This window comes from Paramisgurnus dabryanus, chromosome 19, assembly GCF_030506205.2.
Source record: "Paramisgurnus dabryanus chromosome 19, PD_genome_1.1, whole genome shotgun sequence".
Taxonomy (NCBI): Eukaryota; Metazoa; Chordata; class Actinopteri; order Cypriniformes; family Cobitidae; genus Paramisgurnus; species Paramisgurnus dabryanus.
In genome coordinates, this window is record NC_133355.1 from 12,625,580 (window position 1) to 12,646,924 (window position 21,345).

General features: G+C 39.3%; 1 protein-coding gene across 1 annotated transcript; it reads right to left on the reverse strand.

Moving 5' to 3' along the window:
• Positions 1-5,614: 5,614 nt before the first annotated feature.
• Positions 5,615-19,736, reverse strand: LOC135779106 (catenin beta-1-like). The gene is made up of 16 exons (XM_065289763.2): positions 19,562-19,736; positions 11,114-11,161; positions 10,373-10,597; positions 10,035-10,288; positions 9,410-9,648; positions 9,015-9,216; positions 8,634-8,778; positions 8,446-8,549; positions 8,024-8,362; positions 7,772-7,930; positions 7,571-7,690; positions 7,310-7,460; positions 6,973-7,094; positions 6,829-6,889; positions 6,521-6,747; positions 5,615-6,425 (listed from the first exon to the last, which is right to left on the reverse strand). The coding sequence occupies exons 2-15, from the start codon at positions 11,124-11,126 to the stop codon at positions 6,542-6,544; spliced, it is 2,340 nt and encodes a 779-aa protein (XP_065145835.1). The 5' UTR covers positions 11,127-11,161; positions 19,562-19,736; the 3' UTR covers positions 5,615-6,425; positions 6,521-6,541.
• Between the last annotated feature and the right edge of the window lie 1,609 nt (positions 19,737-21,345).

Here is a 21,345-nt window from a genome sequence, read left to right on the forward strand (position 1 = left end):
TGATTAGACCGTTAGCATCGCGCTAAAAAATAAACAAAGAGTTTCAATATTTTTCCTTTTTAAAACTTGACTCTTCTGTAATTACATTGTGTACTAAGACCGATGGAAAAGTTGCGATTTTCTAGGCAGATATGGCTGGGAACAGTGACGGCTGGTGACTCCTTTTTTTTGAAGTGCACGATGCGAAGTTCGTCACAACATGTCTGTTGCTTGTCATGTGTGTGGTTCGTCATTTCAAAATATGTGTTCTGCGCTTTGAGAGATCGTGTGTGCATCACGTGTCATGCCAAAATAAGTGCCTGCTGCCTTGAACTTGAACTTGAAAAGAGACGCTCGCATTTGCCAGATACTCGCATAATCTCATGCGTAATCAGAGTTTACTGTTAAGGGAGTGTCTTGCGTGTATTTAGGGAACGTGAGCGTTTATCATAAACGTCATTTGATGCGTGTGCAGCAGGCACTTATTTTGACAAAACACGTGATGCACACAGGATCTCTCCACACGCAGGACACATATTTTGGAAAAGGGAACCACACACGTGACAATCCGAACACTTATTTTGAATTAGCGCATCCTCGGAAGAGCAGTCACGAGCCGCCACTGGGTGGGAACTATACTCTCATTCTGGCGTAATAATCAAGGACTTTGCTGCCGTAACATGGCTGCAGCAGGCGCAATGATATTACACAGTGCATGAAAATAGTCCCCTGCTATTGAAAGTTACCAAGGGGACTATTTTCAGGCCCTGCATATCAACTGAATGGATACCAAAACCCATAAAAAAATCAAATGTTTAACTCTAGGGGAGCTGGAAAATGTGAATATTTTCAAAAAAAGTGGAGTGTCCCTGTAAATGCAAATGAGCTACTACTTTTGATTACAAATAGATCTGATTTCCGGGAATACAGTCTGGGACAATAGCATCTTTAGCATGCTAACAAACACATTTCAAAGAGCTTTTGGGCAAAAATAACCAGTCAGTCAGTGGCTGTGAGCGGGTCTTTGTCAGTGTGACATCACATTAACAAGAAAGAGCAAAACAGCATGTCTAATGAGACTGCTTTGGTTAAATTGGGATTAAAAAAGAGGAGTGGGTGGATTTGTGTCATTGTAGGGTGGTTGTGTCTATACACTGCCAACACTCATTTATGTACAAACACCTTGTAAAAGTGAATTTACATAATATGGGCCCTTTAAATGTGCATTACCTGTTTAAAAATCAAAATTTGTATATAATTTACGAGTTGGCTCATTTGTATGAATTGGTACGAGGTGAAATTAATAAAAACATAAAATTTCAATAAAGAAACCCCATTGATTTTGGCTAAATGGTTCAATAAGGAACATTTACAGTAACATCTAAAGAACCTTTCTGTTTCATAAAATGTTCTTTAGGGTAAAACAAATTTCTTTAGACCATGATAAGGTTGTTCAAAAGTGTATGGTTCTTTGAAGGAAGCAAAAATATTTCTTCTATGGCATTGCTGTGAATAACATTTAAAGCACCTTTATTTTTAAGAGTATAGTTAATTACATCATACATGACCTCACTCTGGTTATGAAGATGGTCTCTCTTTACACACCATGATAAGGCTTCACAGTCTTATCTAAACCAGTCGGATATTAGTAGAAACCCCACAGTATCTGAGTTTATATCATGGTTCATTTCTTTAATCTATGTAAAAAGCAAGCTTTCATCTCTTTGTTTCAAGTGTGGGTCTGTCTCCACCCAGAACCCTCCTCTCTACTAACAGACACCTGCACAGCACGTGTGCACGGATGAGCTTGAGTGCCCGAGTGGCTGTAAGTGCCACTCCATCCATAAACCCCTGCGGTTGCCAGGCAACAGTCTCCTTGCTCTTGTCAAAGAGGCTGAATAAGCGCGTGTATCTCAGCGAGCGTGTTTGTAGAGCTTTCCAACCTTTTATATACACTGGCAGCAAACTAACACTTAAAAAGCGAATTCTGAATTATCCAGTACCGCGTTTGTTGTGTCAGCTAATCAAACTAAACAGCTCTGCTGTTTCTAAAGCTTTATTAGAAGGATGTTTTGTTATGGTAGATTGAATCAGTAAGCATTTTCTTTTTTTACAAAGAAAATGTAAGTATTGTTTCTAAAGAGTACTAAATGGTTTATAGAGCATTGCTGCATGGTTGCTATATTGTTGCTTCTTATTTATAGGTTCAGGGCCATTCTTCAAATCTTTGGCTTATCACTTCTAAGGCAATAGCATATTTGTCCTTAACAAGACACGTCATCTTCATTTTAGTGGCAAGTAATGCAATGTTTAATACTTTGAGCTAGGTGTTTATTTAAACCCCTTATGCTAAGTATAGCTAACCAGATTCACAGCAAGGAATTCTGCACCTTTGACTGTGCATTGCTTAGGGCTCCTTACATTTCAGTACTGCTTGAATTGTTGTGGGCCCCCTTGCACCTGTCGGCCCCTAGAATCAGTCCCATATTTCACCCCATAGCTTCAGTTCTGTAATAGTGATACTTGCCTTTAGCAAGGACCAATAAACACTCGGGTTACAGTTTATGTTTCTGCTACTGGGAAGGCACTGTAAGTTGTATTAAATGCATTGGGATACTACTCATTATCTATAGCTCCTCCCACCCCATATATAGCTCAAAGAATGAAATCTGAACTGCAATGAACTCTTTCTCCTCTCTCTATAGCGCTTACACTTGTTGCCTTTACAGAGCCAGGGATTGCCAGACACTACATCATGATCTTTCGCGAGCTTTGATCTCGAGGACTGTCTCTCTCACGCAGACGTCCGTCCACACAGGTGTGTTGCCTTAAGGGAAGAGAATATGTGGGAGGCGAGGCCATGGAGTTTTTTGGCTGTCTCCCTCTTTCTCTTCAGGGTAGCCAAAATCTAATCTTCACTTTTCAAGGTCACATGCTGTGATTTCATGTCATTCAACAGATTTAAAGTTTTTTTAATAGTTTTATACAAATAACTGTGTATATTATGGGTTCCTAAGAGCACTAGTGATAAAAAACACACATTAAACCCTATAACTGTCACTGTCCCACAGGTGGGATGTTTGGCATTACATATTTAAAATAATAATTTCATAGTCTAAACCTATGCCATCTTGATCAACTATATACCGTTGGAAAGCTCCGGGAATGTAGTTTTTATATTTAAAAAAAAAAAAATGCAGTAAGAGTCATTTTCTAAAATGTTGCAGGCCAACAGGTGGGCCCACGGTGTTTAAATATATTTATTTGTAAATATCCTATAAACCTGAAATAACCTTGACAAACTATATATTGTTGGAAAGGTCTGGGAATGTAGTTTTCATATTTCAAGGCCATTTGATGATAGAAATTGTATAGTGACAGTAATTTTGTTAATTGTCACTCACCCCATAGGAATACATATGAATGATTATATATTTATAACACGAATACCCTATAAACTTGAAATTACCTTGACAAACTTTGTATTTTTGGAAAGCTCTGGTAATGTAGGTTTCATATTTCAAGGCCATTTAATGATAGAAATTTTGTAGTGACAGTAATTTTGTTAATTGTCACTGTCCCTGTAGGAGTATATATGAATTCGAATATATTCATATATCTAATGGTCTTCAAATAAATCGATGAATCTTGACAAGCTATATACCATTAAAAAGCTCTAGGAATGTAGTTTTCATATTTCAAAACCTTTTTGCATTAAAAACAATGCAGAGACAGTAATTTATTAATTTGTGACAAGATAATGCAGCTAACCGTTGACACCTACTGGCCTCCGTTGGTAAAACCACTAAAAGTGTGACAGAAACCTAATTTTTTGTGTTTTTAACTTGAAATTTGGTTCAGAAATAGTTAAGACTTGTGCCTTTATGGTTGTGGTGTTTTGGGAGTAAAACATTTACATTTTTATATACATTTGATTAGAGAGTATATGCTTTTTTGCATTATTTTTATTATTTAAAATAAATTTAAACTGGTATAAATATTTTTTTTATTTAATATTCACAACTTCAAACACTTCAGTGAAAAACTTTAGTGTCTTTTTAAAACAAGACCAAGATTTGCTTCTAGACCAAAGAACGCCAGAGTTATAGTAATTTTAAGGTGCATATCCCACTCACAAGGGGGGTGACAGTTAAAGGGTTAAATTATTATTATGATAAATTATATAATCAGCAATATATTTTTAATAAACATGTAACATTACAGCTTTACAAATTTGATCTTCTCTGAACAAGTTAACATTTGTTTTTTCATTCATTTCCTAATTTACTTTATTTGTTTTTATAAAGTTTCTTTTATTTATAAACTTTTAATGCAAGTTTTAAATCCAAGCCCACTCTGTATTGGTGTGCAGTAACATCTCAGCCTTTGGGCCATACTTTTACAGACTCATTTGTTTAGACAGGTCGCCCCACCCTCAGTGCAAACAGGGCCAATCCATCCCCCCTCTCTTTATCTGAAGAGGGGGCTGAGTTTGAGTTTTGCGGAGGCGGTGGGGGCTGCTCAGCATAAAGCGTTCTGGCAACACTTCAGACTGCAGCCGCTGTTTGGCAAAGCCTCAGTGAAATTCCTCACCGAAAAGAGGTGGAGGAAATAAATGGAGACATTCATAAAACTTCCAGTTTCTTCGCCGTATTAGAACGCTGATGCACTACAGCAACAGCAATGTTGGTATGGAGTCAGATTCGAGACAAAATTCTTGAGATTTGAAGCATCAGAGTTCATTGATTTCACTTTAGTTTTAATTGTTGACCTTACTCAGTATTAAATATATCTGGGTATCTTTCCATGGTTTAATTAACATCAAATTCACAAAACATATAAAATCAAAGTTTTTCTCTGTATAATATAGAGGATACCAAAAGAAGAGATAGAAATCAAACTTTTCTATTGAAAAGCACATCTAACACTAGATTCATCCACTGCCGACTTGTAATTAAATCCAACGGACTTGAATCAGTCAAATTTAAGACATCTGTACAGATAAAGCAGACACTGATCTGAGACTCCGATGAATCCCCTTTATAAAAGAGTTGGCGGCGAGTTAACATATCCATGTGTGCACACAAGCACAGATATCATCTCACATCCTCATCCCCACACGCATTCAGATAACAGAACGGATTGCCTCCACTCCTCTGAGCCGAATTTGCTGATAAGCAATCTTATAGCTTTGATTTCACAGAAACGAAGATGTTAAGAGGCTAAATCACACGACACGGAGTAAGAAATGAAGAAAAAGGCGGACGAAATGAGAAACTTTTTGACCCACATATTGAACAGTAAACTTCACAACACCCATTCATAACATGTCTAGATCAAATCACAGCAAAAATTATGTTTATACAATGATGCCTATTTTAGGACCATCAAGGTGTTATATATTATATTCCAATTATCAATGCCATATGGATGAAGGAGACTGCCTCATCCCCCTACCCCCCCAAAAAAGCTGGGTTATTTCCAACCCAGCAGCATTCGAAAGAGAATTGGGTTGTAATTTGAAGTGCAGTTGTACTACAAGTCACATTCAAATAAAAACTTGTCCAGACACACTGATAATGGATAATAAATGTTACAACCAGATATAAAGTAATGCTCAGGTATCAGTCAAACACAAAGAATGAAATAAGTCTTTTATTGATGAACCAGGTCATTATCCATGTTCCCAAAATACGCCAAACAGGCTGAACGATGACGTTGCTTCAATAGACTATATACCTCGAGATAGCATAGAAAAAGATTTCTGTCTCTGTGTATACCTCATAAACCCCCATCTACCCCCCCACCCACCCTTGTTGCATCCACACCCTTTTTGGAACAATAGTGACATTGAAAACCGCTTCTCTAAGCATTTAAGAATGCATATAATTTTACTCCCAACAACCACCATTATACAACTGATCATATAAAAAGCTACACATTATTACACTTTCAGTCAGATTACATAGGAAGTGAGATTAGTGTTGTACACTAGCACGTGATAAAGATCCAGAAACCAACGAGGCAAGTCCACTAACTTTTTAGAAGACAATTAAAAAAATAATAATACAAATTATGGCAAAAAACAAGTGTTTTAAAAGAAGGCTAGGGTAAGTACCATGAAAAGGCAGATTTATGGAAAAAAACAAGGAATAAACAAAAAAGGCTAAAAGATTCATAGTTCCATTGTAAAAGATCCTTTTCATGTGCACTCGTCAGCATCCGCATCGAATCCCTCCGTACTTGCGTTTTCCATCCAGGGCAAAATAAAACAAAAGGGTCAAAGCAATAAAGAGACAGACTTCCACAGCTTCCCATTAGAAATCTTTCTCTCATCTGCGAAAAGTGCGTGTTGTGTGTCAGGCACTTTCTGAAACACTAGCCCACCCTCTGGCAAACCTTCCACGATTCTTCAAATCACAATGCAGATTCATTCAACGATACAGCTGTGGAGAGAGCACAAAACCTCATTAATATCCAAAAAAAAAAAAAAACACCTATCAAACATGTTCAACTGACCCCTTTACAAACACTTCCCTACCTTCAATACTTTAGACTGTGTTTATAGGTCCGTGTCAAACCAGGCCAGCTGATTAGAGTCTGTTGGGGGCAGGCCATCCATCAAGTCCTGAGCATGGCCCAAATCTGGAAGCCCCTCCACTGGATACTCCGCTCCAGGGTGATGACCTCCCATCTCATGCTCCAGCATACCATCCATACCCAGAGCATCCTGACCATAACCCGAGTGGAAAGACCGATAGCTGGGGTCTGGAGGAAAGAGATCATTATTAATGTATTTTTTTAAAGAGCAAAGTGAAGACATTACACTGGCAATATCAAAAATCTTACCATCTGGCCTAAATCCAAGAGAATCTCCCTGAGCACCGATATCAAGACCAAGATCACCAGTCTAAGACACAAATATGAAACGGTTTTGAGTCATACAGCATGAATTTCACAATTTAATGCATTAGGAGTGGTGTGCCCATGTACCTCATTCCAGGCCATAGGCTCGGATCTGAACAGAGAGCTGGTAAGTTCAACGGAAAGGCGTTTCTTGTAGTCCTGGGGCTTATCCTCGGACATGCGGAACAGCACAGCTGCCGCATACGTAGCTATGGAGGAAAAAAGTACAGAACCGAGATTAAATCAATCCTTCATGTTCTAGACAACGGGTATCAAACCATGCTCCATAAAGCGACTTTACAAAATAGTCTGCACCGACTAAACCCAGAAGTATTTTGATCAACTTCAACTTACAGACAGGTGCATTGGAGCAGAATTTAAATTAGACACAGTCAGTCTGCATCAACATGGGGCATTCACTCACCAACTCCCTCATTCCTGGAGTGCAGGAGCTCTGTGAGCGGCGCCGTCGCTCCTTCTGCCTCAATGGCCTCTGCTGCCTCCTTATCCTGAGCCAGTTCACAAAGCACTCCTGCTGCTACCCGCTGGATGTTCTCAATGGGCGAATATAGCAGCTACGGAGAAAGACGGAAACTTATGAAAAATTCATAAGCAACCCCAGGGTTTACGTTTTGGTGCTTTGGACTGCACATTGATCACGTACGAGTGAATGAAAAACACATACTTGTACAAAAAGAGGGATGGTGTTGAGCCCCCTGATGACAATTCGGTTGTGTACATCTCTGGCCAGGATGTGAAGTGCTCCAGTGCAGCCTTCAACGATCTCCTCCATACGAACTCCCTCCTGAATATTGTGGTTAGACATGGTGTCAAACTCCCATTTTGTTGTGAAATATCCACTATGTAAAGTTCGATTTCTACTAACCACAAACTGTTGCTGTGTACCGCCCATAGAAGTGCGCCTTTGGGTGTCTTGGTGTGCCCGCACCAACAGTTGGACCAGTCGGGGAATTGCACCTTGCTCACGAAGTGGGGCATGATTTGCTGGACATAGCGCCAGATTACGGATCAGACCAACAGTGGCCTGCAAAAGAGGGGAAACATTCAGGTCATGGGTATGTGTGTGTACTACTATGTGCATTACTTGTATCAAAACTTTAAAAAGTATTAGACATACCTTAATAAGGGGCCAGTGTGAGGGTGGGTGTAGCAATTTGACCACCACAGGCAAGCCATAGTGGAGGCGTACTGCATTCTGCGCCATTTCGGCATCCTGGTGTCGGGAGGTAAGATGGCGAAGCGCACAGACGGCAGGCTCTGTAATGTCCTCTCGGTCGCCAGCTCTGAGAACAGTGCGAACCAGGGCCTCAATCCCACCCACCTGACAAACCATCATCTTATTCTTGTAGTTGTTACATGTGAGGTTGGAAAGGATGCCAGCTGCACAGGTGACCACGTTGATGTCATCAGAAGCAAGCAGCTGAACCAGCGTGCCGAGAAGTCCCTCCATCCCTTCCTAAATTGTATGTAGAACGAAAACATCATGAATAATCATACTAAAACTTGGCAGCCTCACATGCATGCTCCGTGTAAACGTACCTGCTTGGTGGCGGCATCTGACAAGTTTCTGAGTGTCCAAAGACAGTTTTGCACCAGACGCTGGCTGGGATCTGTCAAGTGAAGTCCGAGAGCCTGCATACCACCTAAAAAAAAACGGCAAAGATGTCACACGGATATCAGACATGTACGAATACCAACTTAATTGGGAAGAGCAGACGTGTACGTACCGGCCTCTACGATGGCGGGTTTGTTGCTGGAGCATACAGACAGCACCTTGAGAACACGGCTCGTGGTCCAGAGCAGTTTCTCGTACGTGTATGTTCTCATGATGTTCACCAAAGCCTGAGGTCCACCACTGGCCAGGATGATCAACTGTGGTGGCAAGATCATAGTCAAATAAGTATGGATATAAAAAAAGCATGGATTTGTTAACATCCCTACATTTGCAGAAAAAAGTACAAAAGTGGTCACTAGGACGATACAGTTTAAATAAAGTCCTAATACCTTTAAGGTAACCAAATGTACTTGAGGTACTAATATGCACCTTTTTGCAAAGGGGAACATTTTGAAAGGTGATATAGGACAATAAAAGTTTTCCTGTACTGTACCTTGCTCTCCTGGTTGCCATAAGCCAGGATCTGCAAGCAGTCTGTGGTAATGGCAAGGAATTTGACATTGGTCTTGCTGAGCAGGGCCACCATCTTCTGAAGACCCCCGGCAAGACGGACAGCCATTTTAGCCCCTTCCTGATGAAGCAGAAGGTTGTGCAGTGTGGTGATGGCATAAAACAGCACGCTGTCCACAGGAGACCTATGAAGCACAAAAGTTTTCAAAGTTAATTTAACCAAAAGTGACTTGAAAGCAATCATAATTAAACTTGATGCACTTCAATAAATGAGGACACGCTGTCTGAAGGGCTTCCATTAGTGCTAAATTAACCTTCATTTGTCACTATCAAAAAATCTTTTAAGACCAAGCCAGGCGTTCTTTTTTGAGCGCTTACCCCAGCATCTTGACCAGGGCTGGAATTCCTCCTGACTTAAAGATGGCGAGAAGCCCCTCTCTGTGGTGTGATAGGTTGTGCAAGGTGCCGGCGGTGCAGCGGGCAGTCTCTACATCATTAGTGTTCTGCATGGTCCTCACGATGGCAGACACCATCTGGGGAGAGCGCATGATGGCGTGGCGAGAAGCCTCTTTCTTAGAGAGCTGGTGCACCATCACTGCGGCTTTGTTCACCACCACCTGCACAGGAAGAGCAAGGGTTTAGGAGGAACCAAGATGGAGAGCAGTTTAGTGGAGCTACGTGTGTTTAAAGTCACTGAAAGTTAATACGATCTATAACAGTTGCTTCCATTTAGTAGTAAAAACGGAAAAACAAAGCATTTTATTTGCTTTATATTTTAATTAAATGCTAATCAAGCTAGTTGTTATCTTTACCCATTTATAGAAAATGAGGGGAGACAGTCAAGCTCCTCACATAATTGACATTCATCACTACAGTTTTCCAAAGCAGAAAATCTTCAAGTCACGTTTTTAGGTCAGTACATGGCCAAAAATAACTGTACGCCCTATAAATCCAAAATAATTGAGGAATAAATATGAAAATCAAAACTGAAACTGTTCCTAACCTGGTCCTCGTCATTCAGAAGTTTGGTGAGCTCAGGAATGGCTCTTGTGGCAAGTTCGGCATCATCCTGGTAATTAATGAGGTTGACCACGGCATGCTTGAGCATCTGGGAAGGCTCGGCCAGCCGTTGCACGTTGGTGGGGTGAGTGGATTCAAACTGTGTAGAGGTGATCTGCATGCCCTCATCGAGAGTCTCAGGAAACATGGCAGCACGAACACGCTGGGCGCGGGTCATGGCATACTGCCCGTCTATGTCTAAGATGAGAAATCATGATTAGTCAGATAGGAAGCATTTCAACTACTAACAAATTATTAACAGGCATTTTGTAGGTAGCATACCTGCCACCTGTTCAGGTGTGAAGGGTTGGCTGAAGCCCTGTTCCCACTCATAGAGCACCTGGTTGTCCAGATCTTCCTCCTCAGGGTTGCCTTTGCCTGAGAGAGACGGTGCTGTGGTGGTGGCCCCAGAGTGGATACCTGAATCCAGGTAAGCCTGTTGCTGCCAGTGACTTACAGCAGCTTTGCGGTCCTGCTCCATGGCCATGTCGAGCTCCATTAGGTCAGCTACACAAAACATAGCAAAGCACATTAATTCAATTTTTATTTGTATAGCACTTTTCGGAGTTTACAAGGTTGCATCAGCCAGTTCTCAGAAAGACGAAGACAGTTATCAGACAAACTGCAACTAGTTTCAGTTTCTTCATTAGCTATTTGTTGTAAATAAACCATTTCCTTATCAGCTCATGTGTGTCTGCATCTATGGGCCTTTAACACCTGGTCACTTCTTTCGTTTTGTTTTTGATTGGATAGCTTCCGAATTTGTTAAAACCATTTACATTCGGCAACAAATCTATTATGACTGAACAGATATTTTTACACTTGTCCAGTTTCGTCTCAGACCATCTCCTAAAGTGGTTTGAGCGATCAGCTTTAAATCTATCTTGAAAAAAAAAACGTTTCAGAGGGCATTTACAACTGTTCTTTTGAAGGTCTTGATAGCTAGAGAAAACACATGAAGTGACCGGGCGTACAAGAGCGCAGTCATTATACAAATATGTTGTAAACCTGAACAATACTCACACTGGGTAGCCATCGTTGTCAACCCCTCAGCCTGAGTGACTTCCAAACCTGTAGAAAGAATTAAGAAAAATGTCAAACAAGGTAAAACTACATGCATAAAGCAAAATCAAACGTGGAAAGGATGTCCCAGCTTGACCACACAGGGATTTTACAAGTCGGGTAATTCGTACGAAGTGAATCGCTCAAAAAGGTATGTTTATTGGTTACAGTGGGGAAGCAAATCATACAAAAACATACGAATGTGGTCGTACGAATTAGCCACGTCGTAAAATACGTATGGATTGAAGGAGATTGTTTTGGATATCTACTTAACATACTAGCTGTAACATTTGGCTGTCCGTCTCAGACGCCAGCTGTTTTTACAAGCGAGAACGAGGCTTTAATCTACATTACAGACCCTAAAGGTAATGTTAACTGCGGGAAACTCCCCTCATTAGACTGCAGGGTGTCACGCGAAAAGACAGGAGAGGGAGACGGGGCGGTGAGTCATATTGGCAGTGCCAGTAAAGACATGCTGAGGGGTTTAGTCAACTTCATTCATCCAAAGCTGATGAGAACACAATGCAGCATCAAGCGCCACAAATTAAACTATTAAAACCGAGCAGCCAAAGGAGACAAAACCAACAATGAACTTAATGGCCACTTAAGACTAAACTTTCATGAAATTAGATTTAGACCACATGTTTCACAACTTTTATTAGAGTTCATGTTTTGCCATTGACCAAAATGTGGAGGGTTTGAAATGGACAGCAAAGAAAAGCCTAAAGGTCTATAAACTTACTTTAAAATACATAATTGTCAAAAAAATGTCAAATAGTCTAAACTTTACCCAGTATTAAAAAGAGAATTTGATGAAAGTGAACGTGATGAAAAAAATATTTTCCATTCGACTTATTCAAGGGTGGGGGCTTCTGCAGTTTAGAGCTCTGAAGCCACATAAAAACCCTAATAAAAAGGTTGCACACCAATGAGAAGAGTTTATTCATCAACAAAAAAGTACTGAACAAACGGTCTTTTTACACACGACAAGTATTTTTTGCAACACGAAAGTGTCTGAAATTAAAATGACAGTGGTGTGATGCCCTTGCTAAACCTTGGCTGCCTGCAATTCTCCACAGGGCCCTGGGCTAGCGACGTTGGTTCATTGGGGTTGAGTACACATTCGGAAGCGTAAAAAGCTGCCACAACGAATTAAAAGCTGCCAAGCATTCAAAAAGTTGAATTTCCTTACTGGCTCCCTGTCAAAGCCATGAACTCAAAACAGGTCAAAGTTTTAATTTTCACAGGAAACCACTTGTGTCTTTTGGAACGATTTCACAAGCCATGTTTCCATCCACATGTTTTTATCCGAATTAAGTGATATCGAATGAAAAATGTCTTATGGAAACAGTAAAATTCGATTGAATTTCATGAATATCGACTCAAAAGAAATACGTTCGATCTCATCGGATTTTATCTTGATCGATATGTGGCTTATGCGATAAACGCTGATGGAAACGTTATTTGCCGAATAAATAATGATTTGCGATTAAGGTTTAGGTCATTTTATGGTTGCAACCCACACACAAAACAAAGAAAAAAAGTTTTAGGTTCGCTCTGGTGGCACACATGGCGTGTGTCAACAAAGTCAGATGTAACTGGACAAACGACGAGACGAGATTCATTTTAAATTTAATTTACCAGAGAAAATAACGGCTATTTTAAAGCTGAAGATCTTTGCCCGAACCCGATGGGTTCGGTCGGATTCGGGCTTCATTTCTAACATTTTACACGGGCTCGTGCTCCGCCTTTGCACGGTAAATGAGCGGTCAAGTTCAATGCTGCTGGATGCCCTATCAGTTAGCGCAGGACCACGCTGAAGCAATTTACAGTGGATTTAATAATTTCCTCAACAAAAATGTAGCCTAATCTTGGTGAGTAAAGGTTTTTTAATGTATAACTAAATACATAATTTAGACAGAGGATATAGACTAATGTTGGCATGCCGAAGCAAATCCCACGGAACCTTTATCTTAATTTCGTTTTTCTCAAATAACCATCTTATTCAGAATGTATTATCTTAATTTAATTCGTTAAGAAATTATTGTTTTTATTGGCATGTTGGCCTATTTATAATTTATTGCATATGCCTATTTAGAACGAGATGTTACGATGTTACAGAATACAGATGACTTGTTTTTTTTCTTTGTTTCAACTTCCAAGTGACGTGTAGCCCAGTTAATGGGGGATTTATTAAGTCATTAATATATAATGTTAAAACATGTGTAAATTACTCATTCTTGATAAAAGCCGTTTGCGTGCGCACATTTAAATAATGTCTGGCTGTAAACGGGTTCGGGCTTCTAAAAAGCTGTCAATCTAAATGTGCTTTCGGGTTCGGGCTGCATTCTGTCGGGCTCCGGTCATTTCAGGCCTAACTTTTAAGGCACGATTACAGCTCTATTTTAGATAGCAAAAATCTAAGAAATGCCATAATTTATTAGGAACTCGAAGGAAATGTCCAACAATGGTTATGACAAGACGTGGGACGTCCTCCGGAGTAAATGTAAGGCGCTCAAACAGCGATACGTGTTTCAAAAAAAAAAGAGTTCTCTCGCAACGGTGCCGGAGGGAAAATAAAAGCTAATTCGACCTTGATGAGATGGATCCTCGGCCAAAGAACCCTCGTAGTTTCATTGGCTTCCAATATTAACAGCTCAGGAAAGATATTTTTCGTTCTCATTTACGTTAAGCATTGATCCGGACTATCACTTCACGTTAATGCCTCCGTTGTCGTCGGGCATTTACATGCATCTGCATCATCATAGCAATTTGATGTTAACGTCATTTTCTTATTATTATAGCTTGATATGTCGCTATCAGCTCAGCTGGCACATAAGCACTTATAACTTGTATGGTGCAATCCATTTTGTCTAGCAAAACTTTGTTCGCAAATGTTTGCTTGAATATTGTGTGATTCAGTGCGAAAATTAATGGAAACACCTTCAAATGTCTCAAATCAATTCGATATACCAATTTGATCGCAAAACAGCATGTGACGTCATTACGTACAGGTTTTTATTCGCTTTAAAGCCGTTGGATGGAAACACACTTTCACCCGCTTTATTCGCATAAGTTTTTTTACCGAACTTCAGATAATTCGATTGACAAGTGGATGGAAACTTAGCTACAGATGCAGTCTTCCTTCCTGCACAGACTTTTCAGTGCTCAAATCCGCAATTAAATCAGTGAAATGAGTCTTAACATCTCCACCTGCAAAAGAAGCTAATAAAAGCGGTTAAAATGATAAACACCTCTTTAAACAGGGTTCCTACAGGTTTCTTCAAGTTAAATTCAAGTCTTTTTAAGACCTTTTTAAGACCATTTATATAAAAAATTAATACCCATTTCACGTCCCTACCAGCAAAGAAAAACTAAAATCCTTGAACTTGTGTTCATTTATTTTTCCGATGTGAAATGGGTAAAAGATGATAAGCCAAGCAGGTGTGAAAAAAAATTTCAGTAGGCCACAAGAAAGTTTGCCAAACAATGTTAAGTTGTTAAGGAATTTCTGAGATTTTATTTGATTTTTCCCGCTTCTCCTTTGCCTGTTGCTGTGTTGTGTTGCAGTCTATGGTTGTGGTGATCTTCATTTACTGAAGGCATCACGTGTTCGCAGTATTTTGTACTGTGACCCGGGACTGTGTTGCGTTCTCAATTATTGGATCCGCCACTCTTTATTTATACTACGTTATTAAACAAACAGAGATGCAAACACATGTATGTTCAAAAAAGAGAAAGGTAATCTAAGCCCTCACACCCAGGCAAATATCCAGATACTTAGGCTACATTGCCACCGACCCCTGCCATCCCTACCAACCTATGTATATAGAGAAAAATGAAATTCGAAAATCAAAAGACGCCGACATTAATTTGGAATATTCAATTTAATTTTTTATGTTAAACCAAAACTCTTATTGAACTATCTAGCACTTCTTCTTGCTTTACTCCTTCCTCTTCTTCCTGGCCACCTCCTGCAACGTAACCAGGGCCTTCCATCTGGCTGCATTAATTTATATTAATTTCACATTATATTTAATAAATCCAACCATAAATGAACAAAGCTGACAACGTTTGTCAAAGCATCACAAAACACTTTACTGTTTTTGCACTGACATATGAAGCAATACTTGTGTAAATGACCCCTTTTATCACACTCTTTTGAATACAATAATATGTATAGTATATTAATGATAGAAAGTGCAGGTCTAGAGATTATAAATGTAATTGGTGTGTTATGGTTTATGTAGTTTTCTTTCCTTTTTAGATAGAGCATGCAGAAGCAGTAAAAGTGCCTCTTTTAATTCCTCTCTTGCGGATTAAAAGAGCTTTATCCACTTATTATTTTAGATTCAAAAGTGTACTTGCTGTCCCAGTGAGTTTTTATATTATGTGAGTGAGTTTTATTATTGACGAACCTGGCACAGAGTTCAGTCAGGTTCTTTTCAAGGATGTGGAATCATTGGCGTTTTAGTTTATATGTACATGAGTAAGTGTAACTGTATGTGTCTGTGTATATCTGTTGTTTGTTGTTTTATGGACCAAGACAGAGTGTCCTTAATAAAACAAAAAAAAAGATTATTATATCTAGAGTCAGCTTGAGCTTTGCTCGTGCAATGGGAATGACATTCACAATTCTTTTTTGCTACCATCTCTGTGATCTTTGAGCAAACTTTTTATATATATATAAACTTTTTAGATATTCATTAATAATAATATTATTAAACAAAGGGACGGAGAAAGAAACTGCAGCGCGTGGTCGTGACTTTCAAACCAAGCCAGTTGTTATCGCAATAGAAACGGAGGCACGCAGCTTGAAACTGCACGTGAACATTAGCGCTGACTGACTCTGATCACGGCCGTTTTCCAATCGCCTCGGGTTTTACACATAATGTTAATCGGACCCGGTCCTCCGTGAAACCCTCTATGCATACAACTCTGCTCAAGTTCAGAAACATGTGACGCTGAACTCGCTTCATGTCGCACCCAATTCATCGAGAAACAGCAGACTCATCGGGAGAGACACGATGTGCTCGCAACCAAAATGCCATTAATAATAAAAAGCCGCAGGCGCCGAAAAGCGATGTGTTTGCATCCCTGATTTAATCAAAATGTGGTTGACAAAGAAACTTTTAAGGAAAAATATGGAGAAGTTACATACAGCACAATTTTTAAGACCCAGACATCAAAATTTAAGACTTTTTTAAGTCTTTTTAAGGTATTATTTCCAAATTCATAAATTCAATGCTTTTAAGGCTTTTTAAGACCCCGCGGGAACCCTGTTTAAATGAGCATCATCTAAACAGGTTAATTACTGGACATAAGCCCACAAACACCCCAAGGGTGGATATTTCAATGCACTGCATCTAGGAAATAGACAACCCTAGGAAACGGAAACCTAGACGGAATCAGTCTTCCTGCTACAGCGAAGACTTCAAGGCTTAAAAAAAAATCCTTATTCGTCACTATATCTAGGTTAAAGGCATAGTACACGCTGTGACCAATGAAACGTCTTTACGCACTGTGCTATGGAAATGGAAGCGATAGTTTGTTTCCGACTAAACCACCAATTCGCCAATCCAGTAAGCAATATCAACAATGTGGTTAATCTCACCACCAACAGACGTCAAGCCAAGCTCTGATTTGGTGCTGTGGAAAGGAAGAACAGCATGCCGCAGATGACATCAGCACAAGACAGCACGTTCGCACATTCAAGAGCGTTACATGTGCACTCCAGAGGTAAATTACAACTCTCAGCAACCAGGTTAAGTGCTTGTTATCAGCTGGATAAGCATTTGAGAATATAATTGCTTGACTGATTTAATAGTTTCTGGAAGCATACACTTGTTAAAATTCATACATACTTTAACAGGCATAAAAACATTGACAGTAGTAGCTTAAATAAATTTGCCTTTCAAAATATGAAAAGTAAAAGAGGCTCACACATAGGTAGTCACAGGAAACCTCTCTTACGAAAACATCCGTGTATGTGCATGTACGAGACAGACAAGATAGCATTTTGAATGCTGGCCTGCACTAAAAGACTACACTAGCGGGAAATACAGCACTGTGATGCCGTGCCAATGTTAATAAATTAGACTTTTTACGGTGTATGTGTGGGGAGGGGGCCCGAACCGAGAGCTGACAGAGGAAGCTAGGAGTTTAAAAACAAACCATGTGTAGCCAATGTGATGAAGCGGACCTGGAATTAACTAGCTAGTGTGGCTCTTACCAGCCTATAAGCACTCAAGGCAGTCGGACAAAAACGGGGTTTCTTTTGGTTTATATTGGCTCACCGGGGGGCTCAAGCAGACGGGCCAGCCATGAGATTATGGAAAAGATTTGGAAGCGGAAGCTTCAAAGTAAATGTGGAATGCTGTCTCATTAGCTCTCCCAAACAGACTAGGGTTTATTCAAAGTATCCCGTTAATCTAGTAGTGAGTGCAAGGATCTGTTGATGTGCAAGGGAGAGTTTTAAGATAAACTGTAACTATTACTAATAAAATGCAATTACAGACCCACAAAGCGCAGTGAAATGTGCAGATCTGTTGGATAGTTTGGTGTTGTAATGGGAAGTTAGGGTGGGACATATCAAGTTGCCCCACCTTCTTTTAATATAGCCAATAAGGTTTTGTTTACCTCAAAGCCTGGAATCTGATGAGAAGCCAAAATGCAAATGATGTCATAAAATCACTAATCCATAAGCGGATGTGAGAAAGTTTTGACTGCGTTATTTTTTTTTTAATTTGGAGCTAGTTTATAGATATCCTTAAGACTAATGCATGCACACAAAAAAAAACTTGATGCAGCTTTTCTATATACAATGTCCTTTCTTTTAGTAAATGTAAACAGCAGTCACTTCCAGCAACAACGTATTTTAACAAGGCACATCATCTCAGAACAAGCACAAAATTGTTTAAAATATGGCCTAACGTGACCATGTAGTTTGGAGGAACCAATGGAAACTTGATAAACTCGTATTTGCCGTGTCGTATGGGAAAACTGAAGTTGTTTTTAAACAAACCACATTGGGTATTTCCCGCATAGGTACGAAACCCGCAGCAACTGACGAGTTACGGTCGCCGGCTGAAAACACGACCACACACACCATCGAAAAAAAGTTTCGACCTCGTCAGTTTCCACAGCGCACGCTGCAGTCGGATTTTAGCTCCGCCCACACTTCCCCAGCGGAGACACGCGCGCCGTGACTGATCCGAGGTCAGCTCTGCTGTGCCTCTCAAGGTGGGCAAGTATGAAGAAAGTGTGTGAAACAGCTGTTCCGAGCTCTGGGAGCAGTGAGAAACCCGAGCCCCTCCTGAAAGCACGGAGGAATTCGACAGTCCGGAATAGGGCCTTTGTTTCGAGGAAGAGTAGTGAACTTCGATTGGCTGAGATGAAAGTTTAAAAATCCCGAGTTAACTTGACTTTCAGATGTCAACAAAGTGTATTACTGAACCGAATACTAAAACTAAATCTAGGATGACAAAAGACTCCGACAAGTTTTAAATGCCTCCAAAACTTAAGTTTAAGTTGAAAAACCAGTGTACTGACATAAGCAAATAGGGACTGAATTGTTACTGTGCGAATAGGCAAGACAGTTAAATTATTTTAAATACCATATGCAATGCAAATCATCAAGTTGTATAAATCTCCTATTAAAAAAACACAAATACAGATTAAGTTTTTGCCATTACATTCAAGTCCAAACTGGTCATATAACGCGTATCAACTGGATTTTCATAACCCAATATTGATAAATCTGGCGAATTTCTAGACCCTTCACCTTTTTGTAACGTTACTAACGTTAAACTTCAGTTTTATGGACTAAGTTACACCAAGAAAATCGGCTCGAGTTCACGTTTATTTCGCAAACTACAAATTTAAACGTTCTTTAGCCGTGGATTAATTGATGGTATTTAAACACTAGCCCATCTATAATCTGCCTAAGAAATCACATATGTGGTAACTTCTTAGCGAAAAATAACACAGCAACCCCATTAATCAGGAGCGAAACATTTTGTACATTTCCTTTTTATTGTAACGTTATTACTACAGCTTATCTAATGAGATCTGCTAGTTTGCTATTAACGTTAGCTCCCCGATCGAACCATTGAACTGAATGAAAGCTAACGTTAGCTAAACGTTAGCCAATGTTTGCAAAGCTGTGGTAAACAAACACAAGGCGGTGTGCGTCGTGCATAAGCTTGCAGTTTAGAAAAAAAGCATTATAAAAAGCAGATCAGATGCCTAAATTAAGCAAACACTAGGATAGAAAGGTTTAAATGTCCAGGTCGCGGAAAGCAGATCCAGATCTAACGTTACCACGGAAAACCATGGGAAGACCCTCCCGATGCTCAAATCAAACTAACGTTACATGCGTGTTTAACAATTCTCCATTTAACAACTTACCTGATGTTAAAACGGCGTTTCCCTTCGTTTGGCAATGCCTGATCAAAGTGTCGCTATCCTATGGGAACGAAACAGCCAAGCCAGCCGGTGAAATTCCCGGACGGGTAGCCGTTCTCCTGCGTTAGCGGTGCGTCAAACCTTGCGCGCTGTTGTAAATCTAGACCTTAAAATGGCGTCGGTCGGACGCAGCTCTTATACTAGGAATGCGGTTCATGTATTCTACCGCACCCAAAAACTAGAGCACATCAGTGGCTCTGCAGAGGATAAAACCAGCGGTACAACGTAAGTGTATTGCAACAGGTAATAAGACAAATATATTACGTTGCAGACGACTTTGTCACAGGTTTTACGCTTTTTATGTCGACTTTGTGAACGTGGTATGCGCGGAGTGATATGACAGATTCAGGAAGGGCGAGGTGCGTCCATTAGGTTGGAATGTGGGTGTTTTGGATGTGATGTCGGGAGCAGCTATACAAAGGTAATGTTTGTATGAGGGATTAGGAAACTCTATTGCTACTGCAGGATGCTTGCCAGAATTAAATGTAGTCCATGAGTTACATAAAGTTTTATAACAAACTTAAACAACTGTGAAAAGCTCTTTTTTCATCACATATTTTGTTATTTGTTAGTAATTTGTTGTTGTTAAGAGATTTTGAAAAGCTTTATAGCTATATAATATTACGATTGTAATTTGTAATTTGAACCCAAACACATAAAAACTGTAGTAAAATTCCTAAATATTACAGTGTAATAGCAAACAATATGTCATAAGTGTTACAAATTAAAATGACTTTACTGTTTCAGAAGGATGCAAATATATATTACGTCTTGTAAAACAGCACAAAATAAGTGAATAAAAAAATGAAAAAAAATAATAAAAAGAGAAAACAAAATAAACACAAAATAATAATCTGTAAAATATTTTATACAAAGCTTATTTATTTTCATTAAGCATTCAGACATAAACATTTAACCTTTAACCCATTGTAATTTTAATGGTAAAATGAGAAAACATTCCTAATGATTTCAAAACAGATATGTTAAATAAACAAATCCAATTTAAACCTAATATTGTTATATGACAAGGCACACATTATGATTTTTATGCTAGGCTTATGTGAGTTTGTGTGTGCATGCTTCTCATTCACGTCAGTACATCCTGCAGTAAGTTTGCAGAGGTTAAAGCAGCAAAACAAACTAATCTTTGTTCAGAGTTTTTGGCATTTATTTATATCATTCATTTTGTAATTTAGGGCTGATGGACAAATATCGAATTAGTAAACCATAATTGTGAGCTCCTGAATCTATGGTCTTATAGTTCCACACAAAAGAAGGATTTGGGACACTCCATGCATGGTTTTTCTTTATTTACATACATACAATATTAGAAGCCCGCTATAGCCATATATTGTATTGTAAATGTCACCTACTTAGTAATTAAAGCCTATTTTAATTTTCCAAATAGGTGTTTGTAAGTGCCTTTGTGTTTTTTATTGCCATCCATTAGTAATTATGCACATTTTGGGGAGTGGCCACAATAAGTGCTTTTGAATGGGGGAGTGCCCTTTACAACTTAAAGTGCTTCATGCCTTTCATCAGGCTCACCCCATGACCTGATCCCAAAACAGATATAAGATTTCTTATAGTTTGCCTTTTAAACCTAAATTTAAACAACCTTCAGGGGTATTTAAGAATATATTTTATGTGAAGATGTAAAAATTAGATAATAACAAATAACGGATTTGTAATTACAGTGCTATGACAGGCAGCTTAAAAATCAAGTT

Bases quoted from the DNA above. Each gene is read 5' to 3' on its own strand.
- LOC135779106 (XM_065289763.2), bottom strand. The intron at 8,550-8,633 runs GTACGTACACGT...GTTTTTTTTTAG, and splicing joins ACCCGCCATCGTAGAGGCCG to GTGGTATGCAGGCTCTCGGA. The intron at 7,095-7,309 runs GTGAGTGAATGC...TTTCCTCCATAG, and splicing joins CTCCAGGAATGAGGGAGTTG to CTACGTATGCGGCAGCTGTG.